At 39.3% G+C, this 19,849-nt stretch overlaps 1 protein-coding gene across 2 annotated transcripts in view; it reads right to left on the reverse strand.

Annotated features, from left to right (window-relative positions):
* The window catches only part of jarid2a (jumonji, AT rich interactive domain 2a), a 59,429-nt gene extending 49,681 nt beyond the window's left edge, over positions 1-9,748 (reverse strand). For both annotated transcript variants that reach the window (XM_053494916.1, XM_053494915.1), the window contains exon 1: positions 9,136-9,748. In XM_053494916.1, the coding sequence (XP_053350891.1) occupies positions 9,136-9,180 (45 nt within the window). In that variant the 5' untranslated portion in view covers positions 9,181-9,748. The remainder of the gene's footprint in view (positions 1-9,135) is intronic.
* Between the last annotated feature and the right edge of the window lie 10,101 nt (positions 9,749-19,849).

The raw sequence follows: 19,849 nt of genomic DNA on the forward strand, positions 1-19,849 counted from the left end.
AAAAAAACCAAAACCTGACCACAATAAAGCATTTCCTAAAAATAAATGAATGAACGAGTCTCCTTAATGAGGCCTTAATGCACACGCAGGTTAACGAACATGCACTTTATTCATGATGCAAGCTTCATATCAGACCACCTGCATGAAAGCAAAAACAAACAAAAAAAACCACCACCCTTGCAACTTGCTTTGCTGGAACACGGATCACGCCAAACCTGATTCACAGCTCTAGTCGGAGCTTTAATAAGATTAGATATGACTTCATGGCGACTCCTGTTCAAACAGTTTGTAAAATCCTAATTGCCCTGATGGCGAGATCCGAAATCCATAATAACCTCACGCGCTGCGGTTTCGTCACTGCACAGAAATAGAAACCAGACCGAATGAGATCTGTCCAAGAGAAAGAAAAATAAATAAATAAATAAATAAATAAAAAACACATTGTGACTGAGACCAAACCCGGGTCTTATTATATTGTTTATACTTTGACAATGATTTTATTTTTTATGTCGTGGCCAATAAAGAATAACTCCAGCAGATCAGGGCTGAAGGATGGAGTGCTGGTGACAAAAAGCAGGGGAGTGTCTATGGAAGAGGAGATTTGTAATATAAACAGAAGGAGGGGAGCACAATGTAATGGCTGCTCTATAAATAGTGCAGTTAGTTCACAGTGTTTGAAAGCATTGCAGGACCAGAAAGCTCTTTATTACTGTACACACTGACTGCTACCATAAAACATCTCCTCTGTGTAATCTCAACATTCCTCATCCATGAGCTGATGTGCCAAAATTATACACACTCTGGCGATCGCCAGGCTTCACCTTGCGCCTGTTTCTACTCTGTGTTTACAATTTCGACAATACTCCAATGTGTATGTACAATATACTCTCTTGCTCTTTGTGTTTTTCTCATTTCGAGTGTGTGAGTGCTGCACCACTGTGTGTTTAAACCAATAAAAGAATCGCAAAAATGTTTGGAACAAGATTTATTCGATTTATTTCAGTATTGAATATCTGAATTATTCATATTTGGGATAAAACATGGTCTAAAATGTAATATTATGCAGTGCCGGTCAGAAAACTGGGAGGATTGTGTCAGGAAGGGCACCCGGTGTAAAATCTGTGCCAAGTTGCGTGCTGATCGGATGATCTTCTGGGGCGACCCCTATCCAGGAGCAACTGAAAGACATTTTTATCATTTATTATTATTTTATCAAAAAATAAAATAATAACAATAATAATAATAATTACATGAGCAGGTGTAAATATGAAATACATAAATGACGAGTTTATGCAGTTCAAAGTTGTGCATTCTCCCACAGACAGCTCTCTGGTCCTCATTTTGGTTTTATCCTTTTCTTACAGCAAACACGGACTTCACAGGCAAAACCCAGGGCTTTAAACACAAGACATTCAGAGCTATTATTGGTTATAACCATCGGTGTGAACAGGAGACACCTAGGCGACAAGAAAGAGTGGTCGGCCATGTGTTCCAATATTTCTGATCCCTTGAAAAATGAGTGGATTCTGGTGATGGGAATCACCGAGGACCACCAGATACGATAAAATCACGATTCCCAGCTGTATTGCAATTCTGTAAGACCACAAACACAAGTGAAGAAAACAAAAGGCACCCTGAACCAGAGTAGTCGGAAACCACTAAAAACAAAAAGTACAAGTAATCAGAGCCATCAGGCCCAGCATGCCAGACCACGCATATTTATAACTACAAAGAGCCTGCTTTCATCCGTCACCATAAAAATATCAGGGTCCACATCTGACGGCAAAATGGCGTAAGATGGCATAAAGCATGGAAAGTATACAGTACACATATCTATCATTTGCTATATGACAGAATATCAGCAAAGAAGTGAGATCTTGTAGTACTATGATGCAACAAGGTCATAATCATCATCAGTGCTTCAGTGCGAAATGATGGGGGGGAAATCTCAGTACCGTGACACTTTGTTGGCAAAACCTCAGCAAAATAATATCCTCTATTGGAATCGGATCCAGAACAATTGTAAATTAAACAAAAATGCTTAAAAATTATATTGCTGTCGATTTATGCTACCTCGAATACTTATTTAATTGTGGCAGCTGTACATCACACTATGTATGGAGATGTGGAAAATGGTGAAAATATATGATAATACATCAAAGTGTTTGAAAATATCTTCCAGTTTTATAATATAATCTATTGGACACCGTTAACCTCTTGTTCTAGAAATTTAAAGTTATTCTTTATGTACCGTGATGTAATAAGACATCAGTCACCAGAGACACTCACTAGGTCACAGTTCCCTCACGCTAAACGCACACTGATGCTAGTTGTCTGTGCATTGTCCCTTAATCAAACATGCCGCATTAATCACGTTGCCTTCGTGTCATGGACAGGCGAACAAAAAGAGTGATGCTGAAGTGTGACGTCTCATTCACTTTACATAAACAAAGGTGTATCCAAATGCACATTTTTTAATATAGAGTTGTTTCCCCTTTTGCAGCCGTAACAGCGTCCACTTTTCTTGGAAGGCTTACTACAAGATTTTGGAGTGCTTCTGTGGGAATTCATGCCCATTCAATCTGTCGAGCATTTATGAGATCAGGAGGCACTGATGATGGATGAGAAGTCCTGGCTCACAATCTCCATCCCAGTTCATCCCAAAGGTGCTCGATGGGGTTGAGGTCAGGGCTGTGTGTGCGGGCCGTTCAAGTTCTTCCACACCGAACTCATCAAACCGTGTCTTTATAGTCCTTGCTTTGTGCACTGGGACACAGTCATGTTGGGATAGAAAATGACATTTTTTTAGAATTGATAGCACTGTCCGAGATGTCTCGGTACGCTGAAGCATTAAGGTTGCCTCTCACTGGGGAGAAGAGGCCTGATGACCGGTCCGAATTCACTAATGAACAGGTTTGTTCATATATCAAATACATATACATACAGTACCCATGACCAAGTTTCAACCTGCACCGTCTGTGATATTCACATAACTCCCCGCCTAAAAGGTATATTTAAACCATATATACCAGTCAAAGTTTGTACACAAACTTCTAATTCTACGTTTTTTCCTGATTTTTATTGTAAAACAGTGTTGAAGGCGTCGGTGCCGAAGGGAAGGTCTTCGTGAGAGCCGGTTTCATCATGGTGCTTGATGGGTTTTGCAAATACACTTGACAATACTGTTCTTGCAAGAACTGTTCCAGAACAGCTGACCTCCGTGTCTTAAAATAACAACTGACTGTTTCGTTGTTACGCAATTCAGTAATTCCATATGTGTTATTTAATAGTTTTAAAATCTCCAGTATTGTTCTAGTATATAGACAATAAATCACTAAACAAAAAATATTGAATTAGAATGTGTGTTCAAACTTATGGCTGGTACTATACACACACACACACACACACACACACACTGTACATCCATCAGTAAGGCACATACATTACTTTTATTATGATTTTAATCACCTGAGAACAATTACATTTTATTATATTAATAATAAAATGGTTATTAAATAGATGGTGTTTACTGTTTTTCGTCCCACATTTTTTGTGTCCGGCGAATATCACTCTTCCCATTTGTTTATTTATCTTCAGCAAAAGGCATTATTCTCATCAGGGTCATGATGGCGCTGAAGTCTATTCAGGGGACACTGGCCATCGACCAGAAAAGTTCTCAAGAAAGAGAAGAAGAAGCCTTTTATTTATCACATAAACATCACTGTAGAGCGAAATTCTTTCTTCACATATCCAAGCTTGTGAGGAAGCTAAAGTCAGAGCGCAGGGTCAGCCATTACACAGAGCAATTAGGGTTAAGAGCCCTGCTCAACCTTCTGCCCAGTAACCCAGAGCCTTAACCCCCTGAGCCACCACTGCTCTTATGCACCTCACCACACCCAGAGCATCACCGTGCACTTTAGTGCAGTCAGTAAACATGTTTACGCGAGGTAGGAGACAACCGGAGAACCCAGAGGACACCCACACAGACACACACACAAACAGTAACCTGCACTCTGGGGACCCTGAAGCTGTGAGCTGGCAACGCTGCCCACTTCATCATCATGTCTTCCTCAGCCAACTTTCCAGACTAGGACTAGTCTCGCATCCCAGAATTTTCCTTCGGACCCAAAACCCCATCCAAACTCAGAATTCATTTTAATAGATTAAAATGTGTAATAAGCTTTGTTTTCAACCTCATTTTGGATCGGTTCTCAGTTTTTAAAAGTAATCAGGTACAACGTAGATTATTTCATTCTTAATTTCTACTGAAAAATTGTAAAGCTTGTATACTCGCTTCACTTGGCTTTCCACTGAAGCGAACAAGTTTTAAACGTCTCCCAGACGTACGCGCACCTTATCTTACGTAGCATACCGTTAGGCTCAGTTAGTTCATGTAGAATAGCGCAATATTTTATATAAAAGCTTTAAAACACCCAGAATCTGAGATCAAAGTGTGAAATCTGGTAAATGTTTTAACTTCTGTTTATCTATGGATAATTAATGAAACTGTCACTTCCACATCTACTTATGCACATTAAACTTCAATCGTTAAAACATTATAATGACTTTGATTTGATTTCTCCATATCCATATAGTCCGTGAGATTTTTCCGCTGCCTGCACGGCCCCGAAGCTCTCTGTCCGTTTTACCATGAAAGACAGAAGAGAATGTTAAGGGAGCATTCGATATCCTTTTTCTTCCAAAGACAACGAGTCAATGTCCAGTTTCCTTTTCACAAAGACATGTTGTATATATGAAACACACATTCCTCAGATGGAGATGTCTGTGACAGTTAATGGGTCTACAGCAATTCCTTTACCCAGAGGGATTGTTTTAATAAAAGGTCATTCTGCGAGGTGTACTCAGCCATGACCATAAAATGCTCTAAATCCCTCTAAAATATTCCTCGTCAGTAGTTACAACTGGGTTGAGACTAATAAATTAGGCTTCGAGCAACACAATGCTGCAGTGTCTGACTCAGAACCCGGGACTGGAACACACACCTCTCCTTGACATACAAGAGTCTTAATCAAATGCCGGGGGTGTAAATATGCTACCACACACCGGTTCAACTGGTTTTTAAAATCGCTTTATGTATAGATATTTTGCTTTTTTTTATATCAGCTAGTCTTACCTACTTATACTTCAAATAAAGAATTATTTCCACTTGTCACTCCTAATAAAAGTTTTCTTTACTGTTTCTCAAACTACCCTGCTGTATTGTATTACTTCTCCATTGTCTTTTATCGCTAGAAGCGTTGAGGAGATAACATCACAACAGGAAAGACATACCCAGCTACTGTATGAGTAAGACAAACCCCCCGTCTTTAATCCCTCATGATCTCCCGACCAGAAATCAGACCAGGTAGCGTCTGAACTTCATTAATAGATGCGTTTTCATGGACCTTAATATTCCAAACCATCAGAATAATTGCCAATCAGAATAAAACGCATCATCTAAACACCTCGGTTGGAACAATCTGATCTGATCCAGACCGGTCAGAAGGAATTTTCAATTGTTAATAAAGGGGATGGTGTAAACCTTTGATAATCCAGTGAATAGGTAAACATTTGCATTTGAACATGTGATCAGATCGTTTCTCTCTGGTTAGGATAAACATCTTCTTTTTGCACACGTTTGCCCCATGTGAGGGTAACATCAGGTGTCGTGACAAGTTTCTGGGAAAGAAATTGTTTCCATTCCCAATTAGTTACCTAAATGAGAACAACTCTCTCCCGCCAGTCTTTACTCCAGACTACTCCAGTTATATTCTGATTAAAGGTCTGGTACATGTAAACACCAGTGTTGTTGCCGTCTCCCTCGGCCTGCACATCAGGGACAAGCTCATCGTTTTGACTTTTCTTTTGGTTTTGTAAAGCGGCTGTGCTAATGACTAAGGATATTCTTTTTGGGGAAACTAAAGTCATGCTACTTTATCAGACAAATTAATTTCTCTTTCGCTCAATCTCTCTCACCAATCCAGTTCACAATCAATGCATAGATCGACCCATGATCTAGATCCATAAATTTTGGAACACAAGTATTTAGCCATTTGGCCGCTGTAAACCACCACATCGGATTTAAATTGAAACGCTCAAGACGCGAGTGAAATCCAGACTTATTAAATCAAATGTTTGACTAAGGTGTAGCATTAACCCTTCCGTAATTACGGCCTTTTTCATACACACACCCCATTTTGGGACTGACTTGGCCGGTGAAGAATATCCCATTTCGTTGCCTTGGGTAGCTTTTGCTGTTTGATTTGGGTCATTATGCGTCTGCAATATGATTCGGCATCCTATCAGTTTTGTGGCCTTCGGCTGAATCCGAGCAGAGACTATGGACCTACACACTTCGGAATTAATCCTGCTATTTAAACAGCAGTCATATCATCAATAAACACCAGTGACTATCCCAGAATTCTACGGCCTTTTGCTGTCGCCGAGCTTGCCAGGCAACTCCTTCTGTTTAAGAAAGGTTCAAACTGTTAAATTGGCTACCTATTATATTTTTGCTATTTCTCTATAGTTTAGGCTTAATGATGGCCACTTTCGCTCTCATAGACACCTCTTTGGACCTCATGTTGAGAGTTGGTAGTGAACAGCTACCAAATGCAAATGTAACACTGAGAATCAACTCCAGACTCTTTATCCGCTTGATTAGTCAGGGAACTTCTCTGAGGGAGCCGGCCACACCTCGCCCTTGATTACTCCTGTGGGAACATGCCACATCTGGCCATGCAACTGCTTGGCAGCCATTCGTTCCATTATTTATGAGCCCCCAAACGAGTTGGACGTGTATGAAAATGCCTGTAATTCCTGAATGGTTAGAGCCACATTTTTAAGTCAACCCCCTTGCATTAAAACTAAAAGTTCTTGGCCTTGCTCACATCTTGAGTGTTTCATTTCAAATCCAATATTTCACATTCAAAGTGTTTTCTATTTTCCTATAGGTAACTATACTGCACTTCACCTGGATTATAAGGTGCTGAGATTTTGGCTTTCTAATTCAACTAGTGTAGTTGCTAGTAATTAATAATTTGCCTTTGAATGTTACTAAATTTAATTGTGTAATAACACTTAACTAAGTAGATAACAAAGGAATACTATATTCCTATATATACTATAACATGTCTTATAAAATGCATATAACTAATCAAGTTGGCAAGCTAAACTAAACCTTGAGAATAACTTCTGACAATCGAACGGCCATAGCTGTGTGTGCAACCAGGCGTTAATTAGATTGCTAACTGCTAATTAAAAGAGGCAGGTAAAATATGTTCGGAATTGTCCAGGCAGGCATTGTGTTTGTTCGGATTTATAGTACTAGCAGAAGAAGGATAACTGTCGTATGTTGGATTCTGGAGCAGATATAAGGCCCAGACATGTATGAATGGAGCACAGGAGTATAAAAAGAATGAAGTGGTGCAGGATATCGTAATATATCATGATATATCTTACTTCTAAACTCTGTGAGAAGATACATCGGAGCACCGATTATGTGCGGACCGAGGTCAAAACGGTGCTGAGGATTTGTCCATATCCTTACGCTAAGCTTGTCACCCAGAGAGACAATGCGAACATTGAGGGTCTTATGTGTTGTTGTTTTGTGTGTATGTGTGTAAGAGAAAGAGAGAGCCACTTGAGCTGCCAGTTGTGTGCTGATAAGACCGACACTGACAGGCTCATTTATATGACTACATGGTCAGCAGCAGCTGGCTCAGGCTCACTGCACTCCCACAAATTAGACTTTATGACCAGCTGAACTCATTGGGGGGCAACACACAAAGAGGCAATGCCATTTTCACAGCCAGTACAGTTTTTACCACCACAACACCAGACATTCTTTATAACTGTATTGCCAAAAAAAAAAAAAAAAGACAGGTTGTGCAGTGCAAGTCTATTTTACCTGTGTCGATACACAACAGGTCTCAGAAGATATACAGGCTGGATTAGCTTTACCAGCTGCATCGTTTAAAGGCTTTACTTTTAACTCATCACCTATTCGGAATCAATGAGTACATCTAAAGTGAGCAGACACAAGCTGTTATTTATTATACAAGATAAAACACCTTTTGTTGTCTTTGAACACTTTGAAGTCACAACCACAGCTGGTAAAAGTGGCATTTTAGGACACACACATTTCTCACTCACAAAGCACCTTGTGTAGCGCTTGTTCTACCAAGAACATTTAATCAGTGCACCATACTATGAACCAAACGAGTAGCCAAAACCATTAAACCACGTGATTTGTTTCGGTTTTTTACGTACAATAAATACCTACAGTAAAGTTAGATTAACCAATGCAGAAATTATGAAGGTGTCAATAATTATGTAAAATATATTACTCCACTGTGATATGTGTGTGTGTGTGTGTGTGTGTGTGTGTGTGTGTGTGGAAACTGGGTGTCCATTAAACAATGCACAGAGGATGGATGCATTAAAAGGATGGTTGTGTATGGTGTTGGGAATCCTTATGCTGGAATACTAATCACTTCACGTGTGTGTGTGTGTGTGTGTGTGTGTGTTCTGCTCTAACACCCTGGATTAACCCTTAAGGCGCTTTAAAACACCACAATGTGCTGAATTCAGAAGCAAGTGCACAAAAAAAACTGTACTTTATAAGGATTTACAGTAAATTGCAGTCAATCACATGTAACGAGCTCGTTAATAACAACAACAATAATAATAAACAACGAAATGTTTCAGTTTGCAGAACCCGGAAACAGCACGCGCCTGAGTGTGACTTCACAGCCGCATAGATACAGCAGCTCGAGCACGGGAACGTTCACGCACACTAACGCGTGGCACCGCAAACTACTGCCTTCATAATGTAGTATGCGGTTGTGCAGGGCGCGTGCACGTACACACACACGCACGCACGCACACGCCGCATTATTTGGGTCAACTGCGAGACCCTCCACCCCCCGCCCCCCCACCCCAAACCCATATACAAACACAGCCAATCTGTCGTTATATTCAACAAAATCCAGTGTCTTATCAGCAGTAATAAAGCGCCAGCAGTGTGTATGATGTAGGACTGAACACAGATCTGTCTCAATGCTCGGCTGTGTGCCGTAACAGGGACAAGGACAAAACGTTCAGTGTCGTATAGAACTTATAGGTTGCACTTACAAATTTCTTCTGAATGATATTTCTCTTCGGCCTTTCCGTGCTCATCTTGCTCTCTTCTAATGGGTTTTCTGAGCGATCAGACAGCGAACATTAATGTGCATGAAACCCTTGTCGTTCCTAACACGTGACGATTTAAATCCCTGGTAAGCAATATGTCGAGGTAGACAGGCAGTGTTCTCCCGACCGACTCTCTCTCTCTCTCTCTCTCCGCTTCTCTTATGATCGAACAGTCAGTCGCAAGGGGAGAATCCCAGAATTTAAATCTCCATGCCGATTACAAAGGTGGGATCAATAAAGGGAAAACCACGTAAAATCCACGCAAACGGCTCGGAGTGTCTCTTTTCCATTTGTTTAAAAAAACGTCTCGTCAGTCCTCCTCGAAGCAGCGCCACATTTCTCGTGGTCAAAACACAAAGCCAGTGTTCGGCCTCAGCCTTCGCGTTTCTCGGCGCACGGTTGCATTTTTACATGCTGCGTGTGTCGGAGATAGGAAAACGCCAAATATTAGGTCGGGAATCGCGGTTTTCCTGTTCTTCTGCTCGCGCATATTGTGTAAACTCGATGCTGCCGCGACCTGCTGGCGTCTTTTCTTTTGAGCCCCAGTCCTATAGCGCGCCGCCGCCATCTTCAGCGCCAAATTCAAACCGACACATTTAAACCGACATTCAGTTAGTCGTCACGCACTGGTCTCTTTAATAGACTTTAACAGTTTCAGTCAGAATTTACTCTGTCTTCTTAACGGTTACTTTCATAAATAAAATGACATGTCGTAAAACCATGAAGCAAATAGTGTAACCTTGGCGTACGGATTTAATCCCATCTGTTGGCCAGTCCTTTATAAGGTGAAAGTTCGTATTGCGAAACACATTTTCCCATAGGAAATAATGTAAATGCACATAATCCACTCCAGCCACATAAAAAAATACTAATTTCCAACACTATAATCATATTCTGCATATAAAAACAAAACATTTAGAAAAAAACATGTAAATAAAGTAAAATATGAATTAAATAGACACTCAACCTCACTTAACCTTGATTTATGATTCTTCTTTGCACTGGCTGCTTTAAAAACCAAACTAAAAGCGGCTCACTTTTCTTCCTGCTACCGGCCTTGCTAACATCCTTGGTACCCATAATGCTGTCTCACTATGCCTGGCTTTCCACTGACGCAAACAGGTTTTGAACGGCCCCCCGGACATATGCGCAACTTATCTGCTGTTCTGTTTGGCGCAGTTCATTCGCTCGTATGACGAAAAGCTTTGTATGCTGAGGAGATTTTTTTGCTAAATTTTAGTTCTTAAGGCAAAGCGCCGTATGCCGAGGTACCACTGTGAATAAAATAAACATGGAGATAAAAGATTAATACAAAGTTTGCATAGACTTGTTTTTGTTATGATGCCAAGTTAGGGGAGGCCGCAGTTTGAATTGTCAGGCATTGTCAGGCATCTCTGTCCAACTTTTCACTGGCTATCAGATTAAAGGCCTTGCCCAAGGGTCCAGCAGTGGCAACCAAGCTAGTGGAATGGCTATAACCACCAACCCTCCAATCAACAACATTAGCCACCACTGCTAACACAGGCCATTGGCTTTTTATTCATAGTCTAATACTGGAACAGAATTTGGTTAATTGTATATTTATTACCCTTAACAATTAAAAAAGATACAGTATATTTAAAGTTTGAGCTCTTAGTTACAGTTTCCCCTCTTTGGGCCATCATGTGGAGTGTGTAAGCCTACAGGCTTTTTTTGTACATGTGATGTAGGGAGCCATTTGGGACTCATCCCTGCACCTAGGAGAGCGAGAATTTTTCAATTGTGAAAAAAAGAATTGATCCCAATTGTACATAAGGTTCACTATTATCATTTTATTTATGATGAGAATTATATTATTATTATAACCCAGGTAAGAATAGTAACTCCAGAAATTAAAGCTGCTGTGTAAGCTATGTAAAGATGTCTTTTCACTTCCACACCTGCTCTGTTAAAGAAATCAGAGCATGCACACAGTGAAATGGTAGGGAAAAAATGAATCAGGAGAGGATTCCAAATAAAGAAACAATATTGTGTGTGTATATAGTACATCTTAAATTTTTTTTGTTTTAATGTTGATTATGAATTACAGCTCATGAAATACAGCACCTCAAAATGTTAGAAACTTCTTAAGATCAATCAAAAAAGCATTTATACTACAGAAATGTCCAACTTCTAACCAGTGCATTATCAGGGCTCCTTAAGCATGACTTACTGCATCAACATGGCTCTAATGGCACTACTGGAGTATCTTAGAGATTAAGGCATTGGACTCTTGATCAGAAGGGCCCTAGTTCAAAGTTGCCACTGTTAGGCCCTTAAACCTCAACTGCTCAGATTGTATATGAAAAATGTAAGTCGCTCTGGATAAAGGCATCTGCCAAATGCCATGAATGTAATGTTAAGGTAATTTAAGTTGTTATTGAAGGGTGCTTTGATATCAGCCTTTAGCTTGTCCATGTTGTTGGGCTTAAGTGTTTCTCATTGTCCTCTTGACAATAGCCCATAGATTCTCTAGGAATCTATTATACATAAATACTCTCATAGGTCAGATGAGTTGGCTGGCCAATCAAATGCAGTCATGGCTTGATACTAGGAATGCAACAGTTTCCTGAAAAGATCTGTTTCCTGAATTTTTTTTCTTCTGATGAATATGCTTCAATAAAGCAACACTTCCAGCTGTGTCCGTTTGTGGTTTACCCTCCTTGTGGAAGGTGTCAATGACCGTCTTCTGGACAACTGTCAAGTCAGCAGTCTGACCCATGATTTTGGCTGCATATACTAAACTGGACTGAGAAATACACAGTATTAATTTATACTTTATGAATAGTATGTTACTTAAACTTGAAGTGAAATATTTTAAAATACTAAATTTTAGATTTTTATGAGTTACATGTAATGAATCGAGAATATGAGAGCTTTCAACCTAATTAAGTAATTTTTACATAATAAACTATTAAAAAAACAATTTCCATAATATTATAAACACATACACACATCCATCCATCCATCCCTCCATACATACATACATACATACATACATACTAGGGATGGGAATCACCAGGGACCACTCCACACAATATTATCATCATCTCTAGGTGCTGATTGAGTCTGTATTTTGATCCTATAATTATACCGATTTTATAAATATACTAATGCTAGGGCTGCAACGAACAATTATTTAAATAATCGATTAATCTGTCAATTTTTTTTTTTGATTAACCGATAAATCAGATTAAAGGAAACAAAAGACAAGAAAAGCATTAATTTCCAACCCTTTATTCAAAAACTAATTAGAAAATGCACAAACATGTTGCTCCTTGAGCTCTTATAATAATAATAAAATAAAATAAAATAAAAATGGATTACGAGCAAAATTCATTTAGGAAGCGACTCGTATTCCAAAACACTTGTAAAACAAATGTAATTTTTTAAAAACACACTAACTGAATCACTACTGTAAAGTAAAAATAAAACAAATTAACCAGCACTTTACCTTTGAAAAGAATCGCGACAAAGCAAAAAAAGACAAAGTGTTTCTGTGTAGAGCAGAGAGAAAGAGTGTGTGTGTGTGTGTGTGTCCGTGAAGGCAAAAAGCAGGCTAAGACTTGCTTTTGCTTTACACACGCGCTGTTTACACACGCATACAGACACAGAATAAAATATGTTTTACGCTCACACGTGGTCACAGTTTTATAGTAAACAGTACACGCGTGCACGGATGTTGATTATACCAGTAACAGACGCGCACCCAGCAGGGGAGACGATTACCCGATGACGTATTTCTCTGCCTCCGCCATGTATCTTTCCTCTACCTCCGCTCGTTTTTTTTTTTTGCTCCGCCCTGTCTATGAGGTGCCAAACTTTTCTAGCATCAGTGCGTGAGACCGAGTGTGTTCACTCCGCTTAGCGCTCAACTAAAGTTTTTTTTTTTAATAATCAGATGCGGATTGATTATGAAATTTGTTGCCAACTCTTTTAGTAATCGATTTTTATCGATTTAATTGATTTGTTGTTGCAGCCCTAGCTGATTCATATTTTATTTTTTTGTTGTTGTTTTTTAATTTTTTTATTTTGTTACAATTCCAAACAAACTTACCAAAAAATTCACTCCCACCACTCAGGATGCTGTATTACCTGCTAATGTGTGAATAATTTAGAGCACACCAACTGTAGGATTACTGTATAATCAGAATCAGAAAGAGTTTTATTGCCAAGTACGCTTGCACGTTCAAGGAATTTGTTTTAGTGACAGAGCTTCCAGAAGAAAAAACAAATGACAGGAACTGCAGCATTTTACCACCTCCAATGCAGACATATCAGTGAATCAGTGTGACAGAATCAGTGTGGTGGTACATGAATTGTGAAATATCACTGAATAATTTTTTTTCTTAAAAATTATATCCATATTACATACATTCATATATACACACACAATGATCAGGCATAACATTAGCACCACATCCATGTAAATTGAAAATAGATCATCAATTCATTCATTAATTTTCTATAATGCCTATCGTGTACAGTGTCATAGGGGGCCTGGAGCCTATCCCAGGAGACTACGGGCATGAGTTGGGGTACACTCTGGACAGGGTGCCAATCTATCACAGAGCATGGGCACACACACACACACATACACTTATTTACACACTATGGGTGTTTTGGAAATGCCAATTAGCCTAGTCTGCATGTCTGGACTGAGGGAGAAAACCAGAGTACCTGAAGGAAACCCACCATGCATGGGGAGAACATGGAAACCCCAAGCACACAGACCTGAGGCAGGAACTGAAACCCTCAACCTTGAAGGTGCAAGGCCACAGTGTTAACCACTGAAAAAAAAATGCAATGGTTGCAATGCAATTCTTATTTTTTTCCAAAACTATACATACATACATACATACATACATACATACATACATACATACATACATACATACATAAACACATACATACAGTATGTATAGTGTTGCAGGCTGAAAAACAGTTATAAGAGATGTCAAAGGAAATACCCATATTAATTTGCCAGGAAGAATAAAGTCTAGCATATGAGTTGAGACACAGGGCTATGACTGGGATGGAGCTTGGCTCTTAGGAGATTGCACCAGTACAACATCCTTGAATCCAGGTGGTGTGTACCCTGAATGTACCCTAAATCTACCCACAATGCCTACAGTACAGTACCATTGACCTTTGGGAGTCAAGATTTCTCAAGGTTTCTTCTTTATGCCTTCTCAGAGATTTTTTTCTAGCTTCCGGCTTGCTCTTAGGGATTTAAATCTACATCCAGATTTTTCTAATGCTGCTTTAAGACAGGATTGTAGGATTATACGATAATACACATTGTAGGCCTTTCCTAAAAGTCTTGCAGCTACATTTCGTACCTACTGATTCTTACTTAGCTAGGTTACTAAGGGACAATCGTTTTCAACTTTATTAACGTCTCTGTTCTTAACAATCTAAAACCTATTGGTCCTCCATCATATAACATTAAATGCAAAAAAGGGTGGAGTCTGATATGGCCGAAATAATCATGGGATAGATAGATGGACAGAGAGACAGACAGACAGACAAACAAATAGATAGATAGATAGATAGATAGATAGATAGATAGATAGATAGATAGATTGATTGATTGATTGATTGATTGATTGATTGATCCTGTCAATGTTATAGAATCATTTCCTTAATGAGTTGCTTCCATAGCTTCATACTTTGAAAAATAAAGCATTTTTCAGCCACAGATAAAATTCCAAACATTTTGATGAGCTCGTAAGACTTGGCTATTTCTGATGCAACACCTAGAAACTTAAGTATAGGCTATATCCTCAACCTTGACTTATTTCTGTTTATTATATTCATCATTCAAACATTACACATTTATCTGCTCTTATTGGTGTATTATTAACTTTGTCTTTATTCTTTATTTTCTGTGCTTGTAGTCTTTTATCATCCTTGTCTGTGCTCTTGAATGATTAATCATATCTCCTGTCTGCCTTTCAGAAAGTGTGAGGCACAGGAGAAACGTTATCGTTCTACTGGGGCCTGAGGGCAAATGGGCTGCTTTAATTGGAACCGGGTTAAAAATAACCCAGAGAGAATCAGAGCTATAGCGTAGCTCGAGTACCTGTTTCATTACAGCACAAGCTCTGGGTCGGGAAGTAGGAAGTGCCAAGGACAGGAAAAGCACATAGAGAGAACAGTCAGATTAAATTTTTACTCAATTACATATATTCTGTATAACAAAACAGCAAAACTGAGCAGCTAAAGAAGAACAGCCTTCAAGGGCACGATTGAGATTTAAAGTTGCATCTGTAGTTAGTTATGTGAAAACGTAAACCAGTACGCCTGTCCTTTATAAAATAAGGCTGTTAAATCCTACAGAAATCTTTTTGTCACTTTAATAAAAATTTATCTATTAATTGATCTATGTAAAAAGATGAATACAGAATTGTTTAATTAATATTATCTGTAAAGTAGCTGTTGCCCAGGACTGTTAAATTGTCACAGGCACACACATATACTGTACACATACTTACAGCGCATTCTCACACTATGGACAATTCTTTTCCAGCATTCATGTCTTTGGACTATAGGAGGAATACCTAGTGGAAACCCACCAAGTGCACGAAGAACATGCAAACTCCATGCACACAGACCCCGAGGTGGAAATCGGAACCCTAATGGTGCAAGGCCATATAACCATAACACACCATGCCACAACACACCATATAAAAAAAAAAAAAAAAAAAGGTCTGCAATGGGGCAATAATTTATGCAAGGAATCTACAGTGTCAGCACTGTAAGTAAACCGTTAACCTTAGGTTTTCAGGATGACAGGATTTGTGTTTTTAGCTTCCTCTCTATATAAATATATATAAATATTTAAATATACATGACAAGCTGAATTCCTTTTTGTTTTAACTCTTAGAGAAAGATTTGATGACGGACTGATCATGAAAATGAATAATTGGTGTGTGCATATCATTTTTATAATGGTTTTCTTTTGTTGTAGTCTTCATTTAACAGTAATTCTGCAGATAAAGCAATTAAATTATTTAAGCAGTAAATTAATTCTGATCTAATCGAAAAGCCACATCTGCACAAAGAATGTAAGAGAGCAAAACCATGCAGAAAAAAGGTACTGTAATTGATCAGCACTCAACAAACATTTGATGACATTTGAATAATCAAATAGAGTATCATAAAATGTTTGTTCAGTACTGATCAATTGATGCCGTTTGTATCACATGCTTTTTAGAAAACTCATCACCGAAGTATTTCAGAGAATCGTGAAGTTTTCGTGAAGACGAATTTCTTCCTACAACCATGTACTCTTCACTTATCAAGCGTAAATCTAAAAAGTTGAGCTATAAATTGGACACTGTATATGACTGGCTTGGAGACGCTAGTTTTGCCAGCAGGACCGGATGGGCTCAGGATGTTCAGGCTGAAAGCACAAAGCTCGAGTGCTCTGAAGCAGGCCAATCCGAGACACCCGCCGACTCACATTATGCTTCGTTTTCCCCCACGTACTTACAGATTGCTTTAAAACCTTACAAATGTAGATGAAATACTGTGCATCAAACAAAACTTTACATTTTCTGTATCTGTGCATCGTAACATCTATCTTAAGGACCGCTTTAAATAATTGATATGCACACTTTCTGTGGAATTGATGAAGCAGATGGTGGGTACAGGAAGGTGAAACATCACAGCAGGCTACTAGCATTAATTCTATCCAAGATTCTACACGATTCAGTGCTTGGCTTTGTCCATGTTTGTATATTTAGATTAGATGTAGATTAGTCTCTAAGTGCAAAAATCCTACTTATTGTGCATCGTTGGAACTTAAAAAGATCTATAAGAACTCAAATGCCTTTGCTTAAAATCCTCTAAGCAACACAGGCTTCCTCACCTTAGCCAGCTGGTACTACGATGTACTACTACTGTAGGTATTCCTACTACTGTATGTCCTAGATAAGAATTCCATCCATGACTGAGCACAATGAGTTAATCAGTCCACTGACTTTATAATGCGCCATTAATCCAATCTATCACACATTTAGCCTGTTTTTATGTATATATGTATGTTTATATGTATGTATTTAAATAATGACTGCCTGGTATCGCTCTGGCACCTCCTCATGCCCGTGTGCGGAGCTGCATCCTGGACAGTCTTGTGTATTACAGTATTTACTTCCAAAAAGCGCTGTTTCTTACATTTACCTGCGACTTACAGTTTAATAAAATGAACTTTTGACGCGTAAACCATAGTTCTGGTAGAGCCAATGTGCGACTCTCTGAACAGTATATGACATGGGCAGCTGTAAAGGTTTAATCATAACTATAATTGGTCATCACTGCAGGCTAGATGACGTGGTATTAGCAAACTATTCGCCTGTCTATGCTTTTATTAATTAAGCAATATCACCCGAAATGAATTGCTGTAGTACTGAATGTCAGTGCTGATATTCGGTACAATAGCACAACCTTGAGTCAACCTTGAGGTCAAAGGTGAGGGAAAGAAACCTTTTGACTTTTTTGGAGTAACCTCAGCTAACTAAATGTTCTGGAATTTAATCCCAAATAGAGTAAAATGGAAAGGTAATGTGATATGTGGGTTGTAAAATGCCTTGTTCCAAACACCAAATAGTGTCCGGTGCACGGTGGCTTATTAGTTAGCTCTGTCGCCTTGCACCTTCAGGGTCCGGGTTTAATTCCCGGCCAGGTTCGATTCATGCCTCTGTGTGCATGGAGTTTGCATGGTCTCCCTGTGCTTGGTGGGTTTCTTGCAGGTACTCTGGTTTCCTGTAATGGAAGTCTTCTGGGATAGTCTCCAGGCCCCCCACAATCCTGTATACAAGCATAGAGGTATAGACGATGAGTGAGTGAGACCTGAACACAAACACCTGTGCTATCTATAACATGAGATTTAGTTACTACAAGCCTATTTTCTTTCAACAGATAGAAGTGAATAGATTTTTGGTTCTAGCTATTGAATGGACTACAGTAGAGTCATATTCCTATCAGCTACAGCAACTGTACACATACAAGATATTAAAATTGAAACAACATTAACCTTTTAAAATCTAATTATTGTATTTGATTTAATGAAGTGCATTTCGTTTTTGTATGTGTAACTCATCAGCTAGTCTCACTCATCTCATCATCCACAGTATACCGCTTTATCCTGTCTTTAGCGTCACGGGACCTGGAGTCTATCCGAGGAGGCTTAGAGCATGAGGCAGGGTACACCCTGGACAGGGTACCAATCCATCGCAGGACACACACACATTCACACTCTCATTCACACACTACGGGCAATTTGGGCATGCCAATTAGCCTAACCTGCATGTCTTTGGACTGTGGGAGGAAACCAGAGTACCTGGAGGAAACCCACCAAGCACAGGGAGAACATGCAAACCCCTTGCACACAGGCAGGGGGTTCGAATCTGGCCAGGAAACGAACTCGGACCCTGGAGGTGCAAGGCAGCAGTGCTGACCACTACACCACTGTTCACCAGATAGTGTCCTTGTTAAAAGGGTCAATGATTTCTACACCAATCATTAAACTTACAGTACAGTTACTGTATATCAGAACTCATGGAATGCCTCTTGTTTGATTAAATTACTTGGTCAAAACTAAGTGTTTTATAATACATTTTATATATTATACTGTATATACATTATATATTATAATCTAACAGGGTTGCTACTAATAAGAACTGTTAAGTTCCTTTTATGGTCTACTGTCTTCAATGCTCTAATATTAATATTCTAATATTAAAAAATTTCCTTCATTCATCCTCTATACCGCTTCTATGTCCTTACCAGGGTCCCAGGGGACTCCGGGCACGAGACGGGGTATATCCTGAACAGGGTGCTAAATTATCGCAGGGCACACACACACACACCGATGCATACACACTCTACAGGAAAATTTGGGAAGATAAATTAGCTTTATCTGCATGCCTTTGGACTGTGACAGAACTGAAGTACCCGGAGGAAACCCACCATGCACGGAGAGAACATGCAAACACGCACACAGACCCGAAGCGGGAATCGAACCCCGACGCTGGAAGTATGAGGCCACGCTGCCAATTCCAATATTAATAATATTGCCCAACGACCTGGCTAGAACTTTAAATAAAACACACAGACAGGTTAAAATGTATTTTTTCCTTTTATGTGGGTCACTCCTGAAGACCGCACCCTTGTTTGGGTACAAGTTGGCACATTGTGTATAATGCCAGCTTTCCTGGGCTGACGATCGGTTAGTTATTGTACCACTACAGACTTATTTATAATGCACAGTACACTGGTTTCCCCTAAAACCTGTATCCATAACAAACTTGTTTACTTGTTAACTTACTAAAAACTTTCCGCCAAAAAAAGAAAGGGTAACATTCTGTTCTAAGGGGGGCATTCAGTTATCCTACAGGACAATTTGGTCGAAATCACTTTCCACGCAGTCATTCCTAATGTGTGCTTAATTACTCTATCAAAGGTTGTAATGAGCAGTGAGAGATTGTGCCAACATGTTCTAACAAGAACATAACACACAGATGGAAACATCAAAGAGGTAACATGCAACTAACCTCAACTCAGAAACAGAATGTTAGAAGATGAATCCCATGTCAACATAAAAGTCCTGAATATGTGCGCACAGCTCCCTCTA

Source organism: Clarias gariepinus, chromosome 4 (assembly GCF_024256425.1).
Source record: "Clarias gariepinus isolate MV-2021 ecotype Netherlands chromosome 4, CGAR_prim_01v2, whole genome shotgun sequence".
In the NCBI taxonomy this organism is placed as follows: Eukaryota; Metazoa; Chordata; class Actinopteri; order Siluriformes; family Clariidae; genus Clarias; species Clarias gariepinus.